The following is a 5173-nucleotide window of genomic DNA, read 5'->3' on the forward strand; positions in this document are numbered from 1 at the left end:
CCCGCGTCCCCTGCATTGGCAGGCGGACTCCCAACCACTGCGCCACCAGGGAAGCCCTACTTCATTCTTTTTAACAGCTGTATAATGTTCAGTATTATGGCTCTACTATGATTTACTTATTCATCTCCCTGCTTGTGGATATTTAGATTATTTGCATTCTTTGTCATAACAATGCAACAGTATCTTCCTCTATTCAAATCTTAGTGTCTATGCAGAAGTTTCTTCCCATAGGATTTCTATCAATAAATTCTTGCTTAGCAGTTGTAGTCAATGTTTACTTGGAGATAACAAAAATATTTTTCTTTAGAAATATTCAATTTTCTTGTAAATTATGATGCCTTTTCTATAAATAGTTAGGCTTGTGACATCCTTTGTGGAGCATTCCATGTAGCCACTGTATGGGATGGTGTCAGCAGTTTTATTATGAACTCTTGCCAAAGGCAGTGTCAGGAATGAGCCTTCATAGCACAGAAGCAGAAATTAGTTCCTGGTTCTTTTTTCTCCTTCCTATCCTGACACAAGATTAGAGGTTCTACAGAATGGCTTGTATAGTCATTTAGGCAGCTCTTGTAAAGCATGAATGTGTTCTCGTTTTTTAAAAATAAAACAAGACAGAAGTAGTATATGGGATCTAGAACAGAGGAATGGGGTCCCCCTTAATTAAAAAAAAAAAGATCAGAGGAAACAGGAGCCCCTCAGTTCCTTCATTATTTGTTTGTTGTTTCCCCTGTCTGTGTACTTCTCTGTCTCTCTCCTTTTTCCTCTCTGCATGAATTGTAACATTTCTTTCTGTGGCTATTGCCCAGATTAAAGCAATGGAGAAATGTGTGGCTGCATATAGCAACTATTTGATACCTCTTACACAAGAAGGAAAGGAAAAATAATGGGACTACACTTTGGCCACCACATCTCTTCTCTTGCAACCCCCAAAGGCGATATTTATGGGATTTCAGTGCCAAGCCCTTCCATTGAAATGACCTCTTCTAATATTTAAATGTTGATTTGTGTTTTCTTTCTGGGATCTAACATATTCTCCAAAGATAGAAAAATTCTTATCTTCGTATTTCTATTCTTCTTTCTATCTAATTTTAATGCTTAAGTAAAAACAAGAAATGATCTAAATCACTCAAAGTTATCAGATGTCTTGGAAAAAAAGAAAAATCTTCTGAATAAAAAGGCAGGAGAAGGCCCAAATATCCATCAATAGGGGATGGATATTTGGTACATCCAAGTAGTGTAAAATAGAATGAGGATGTTCTCTATCTACCAATGTAGAAAGATCTTCAGGACATTACTGTTAGGTGAAAAAAAACAAGATTCAGTGAGTGTGCAGAATATGCAAATATTTCTATATGAAAAGGTGAAAATAGTATTGTATATTTGTATTTACTAGTATTTGCATAAAGGAACTGAAGGTTACACAAGCAATGAGTAAGACTTTTCATGGAATACCTCTTTAAAGTGTCCTGATTTTTGAATTAGGACTGTATTACCTATTAGAAATAAAAATAATTTTTTAAAAGGAAGTTCTGCATTGTTAGGTAAGATCCTCTTTAAGCCTACTATGTATGTATTCCACCTCTCATGTTTGAGCCTAGGTACCTTTTGGGGTAGGGTCACTTGCAGGACTATGTATGTTGAGGAGGAAGGGAATAATTCTATAATTAGGACGTGTGGCAGTTTAAATTCTAACTATTTTGGTAGGAAATTGAAAAGGCAGATTTACATCTAACTAACCTGTTTCTTTAGCTTGTTCAGACTTCTTGGGTTTGTTCTTTATTTTTTTCCTCAAAGTAATTGAAAGTTTTATTTATTTATTTGTTTATTTATTTACTTTAAACAGCTGTGTTTTATTTTATTTATTTATTATTTGGCTGCATTGGGTCTTCATTGCTGCGTGCGGGCTTTCTCTAGTTGCGGCAAGCGGGGGCTACTCTTCATTGTGGTGCGCAGGCTTCTCATTGCAGTGGCTTCTCTTGTTGTGGAGCACGGGCTCTAGGCTGAGCACGAGCTTCTGTAGTTGCAGCACACAGGTTCAGTAGTTGCAGCACGTGGGCTCAGTAGTTGTGGTGCATGGACTTAGTTGCTCCGCAGCATGTGGGATCTTCCCGGACCAGGGATTGAACCCGTGTCCCCTACATTGGCAGGCGGATTCTTAACCACTGTGCCACCAGGGAAGTCCCTAATTGAAAGTTTTAAAACAAGCTGCTCTTTTTTTTTCTTCTTTTAAGTGAAGTATAATTGATTTACAGTATTACATTAGTTTCAGGTGTACAGCATAGTCATTCAATTTTTGTGTGTGTATGTGTAGGGTTTTTTTTTTTTTTTGCAGATTGTATTCCATTATAGCTTATTACAAGATGTTGGGTGTAATTCTCTGTGCTATACAGTAGGGCATTATATAATGATAAAGGGATCAATACAAGAAGAGGATATTGCACTCATTAACATTTAGGCTCCCAATATAGAAGCACCTAAATATATAAAGCAAATCCTAACAGACATAAAGGGAGAAATTGACGAATGGCTTAAAACAAGATGTTCTTGATTCACAATCAAAATCCATTGCCTGGTGTCTTGGTGAACATAGTGAGAAAGTAAACTCAAACTGTGGTCTTAAGCCTGTTTGTTGTGTCTGTGCTTTTATCTTTTACAGGAGCAGGAAAATTCAGATTCGAAACATCCCTCCTCACCTGCAGTGGGAGGTAGGCCAATGTCATTTCTATATTTATTATCTTTCTGCTCTCTTTCCTCATTTTATTTCTTAATGGGTTAATAAGGGATTTTCTCCCTTTTTTATAGTTCCCTTTCACATTTAGGAATTAGAGGTCCTCAGACTTTCCCTTCTTCAGTGCCCCTAATGTGCATGATCTGCCCTGAGTTTGGGGTCAGATTTGTCCCTTTCGTTGTGCGGGATGTGCACTTTGATCCCTTATGTTCTGTCTTCTCAGAAACCAAGCATCAACAGACAAACTGTGAAACAAAATACATACCTTGCTTGTGATTTTTATCCCATGATTTTATAAAAGATTTTTACCTTTCTAAATTACGATTTAGGGAAAAATAAAATAAATGGAAAACCCATAAGAATAGAAGGTTCTTTGTTAGTTTGAGCAAGTTTTTTGTTTATTTTGAATTAGTTGCTATGAATAACAGTTAAGACATATTTTCGGAGTTGTAAAACTTCTTACAAGATTGTTACCTTGAAATAAGATAGAATATGAGGAGTGGCTTTACTGCATTATTGAAAAACATACTACCCCATGTTCCCCAACCCAAACAAAATCAAAATAGCCTTAAAGGAAACAGAATGTTTTGTCTAATGTCTTTATTCCTTTAAGAAAAAAAATTTTCATTGTGGAAAATTTTGAACATATACATATCTCATTACTTTGTAAAATAAGGAGATCCCCGAAGGAAAACTGAAGGAAGAAGGTTAAATTTTCCAGAAAGGAGAAGTGACCTTTGTACATTATTCTGCTTCTCACTTCAAAAGCAGCAAGTGGGTTCCAACCATCATGATGAACGTGACTGTTAACAATTACTAAGACTCCGAAGCTCTGCTGTGTTTCCTCAGTGAACAGATTACTTGAGAGCCAATAAGCAAATGAAAGTCCTGTACATTTATTCAGTTCTAGCTGCTTTTATGGAAGAGCTGAAATTCTGACAGCAAAGCTTCTTTTTCAGGTGTTGGATGGACTTTTGGCTCAGTATGGGACAGTGGAGAATGTGGAACAAGGTAATAAGTGACGAAATTAGCCTATTGAATTTTGAGAGGGATATTACCTGTTATTTCTTATAGGTCGGGTCAAATCCAAGGACAAATGATAAGTTCAAATTCCTTTGAAGCAAGCTTCCTAGAGTGTATGTTTGTATATCTGTATGTGAGAGATGTCTGTATCCATCTGTCTCTATCGATTTTTTCAAAGAATGGTTTTCAGGCTATTTTTCTTACACTCCATAATGTACTCAAGCCCTGGACAGATGCTGTCAGGGTGGGGGAAGCTTAATTCACTTGGAAGTAACTGGATTTACACTATTACAGCTTTCCTCTTCCTGGTTAAGAATAACATATCCCTAATATCTTGGACTGAGTGTTTCTCAAGGTGTAGGACTCCTACCCCAGAATCGCCTGGAGTGCTTGGGAAAATGCAGATTCCTAGGGTTCACCGTAGATAGACCTACAAATTAAGACTCTATGGGGGAAGAAGTCATGAATCTGTATGTTCAACAAGCACCCCCAGGTGATTTTTGTGTGTACTCATTTGAGAGCCTCTGTCCTAGGAACAATGCTGTAAATCCCCAGAAAACACATATTCTTTTTCCTGCCGCCCTTATTTTTGTCTTCTGAAACATGAAGTGCTGTGATTTTTACAGAAAAAAAAAAGGGTACCTCAGCTGATATCTTATGTAGCTATTTAAGAGTCCCTGAAAAGTAGATTCTAAGCTCCTGATAGGACGGGCAGTAACATGTGATAAAGATTATTTTTGCATTGACCTAGAAAGCAGACTATGAATTCAGTCACTTACTGACTGTGAACCCTTGTAAAAGTCACTTAACCTTATTGGCTCAGTTTCTACATGTGTATAATGGGGAGAATAAATTTACCCTTCTTATATCACTGAATAGTTGGGGCACCCAGAGAGAACCTGAATAAATATTTACAGACAATGGAGTCATACATAATTGTTAAAGTTCACTTAGGAAAAATCACAGAGAATCCATTTTCTCATATGCAGTCTGTTCTATCTGCCAGTATAATTAATATAATAGTTTTAAAGCAGTAGTTATTCAGATGCTCTCCACTCCTGAATATTAAAAATATTATTAGTCAGTTTCATACTGCTGACTGCCCATACCCAAAGGTGAAGGGAAACTCAGTTCTTGTTATCTCCCTCAAATGGAAAAGAAGACGTTCTAATAAGGAATGGATTTAGTAGGCAGGATGACCTTCCAGACATGAACCTGTAGAATTTACTAACTAAGACCATGTTATTAAACTTAGGACAGTGCCATGCAAGGAAGAAATACTCCAGGTCCCTGGGGGCAGTTCACAGCTCCAATGGCACCTGTGCCCTGAGAGCACCCAGTTTCTAGCTGCCTCACAGCTATGGGATAGAAGTGCTGGGCTGTTGTTTTGTTCTGTTTGATAGGTGATTCCTGATTCAGCAG

The 5173-nt window shown here is 37.3% G+C and overlaps 1 protein-coding gene across 2 annotated transcripts in view; it reads left to right on the forward strand.

The window, feature by feature from the left end:
- Window positions 1-5173, forward strand: part of IGF2BP2 (insulin like growth factor 2 mRNA binding protein 2) — a 160673-nt gene that overhangs the window by 114941 nt on the left and 40559 nt on the right. For both annotated transcript variants that reach the window (XM_007451388.1, XM_007451387.1), the window contains exons 3-4: window positions 2657-2705; window positions 3688-3739. In XM_007451388.1, coding sequence (XP_007451450.1) covers window positions 2657-2705; window positions 3688-3739 — 101 coding nt within the window. The remainder of the gene's footprint in view (window positions 1-2656; window positions 2706-3687; window positions 3740-5173) is intronic.

This window comes from Lipotes vexillifer, unplaced genomic scaffold, assembly GCF_000442215.2.
Source record: "Lipotes vexillifer unplaced genomic scaffold, Lipotes_vexillifer_v1.1 scaffold513, whole genome shotgun sequence".
NCBI lineage: Eukaryota > Metazoa > Chordata > Mammalia > Artiodactyla > Lipotidae > Lipotes > Lipotes vexillifer.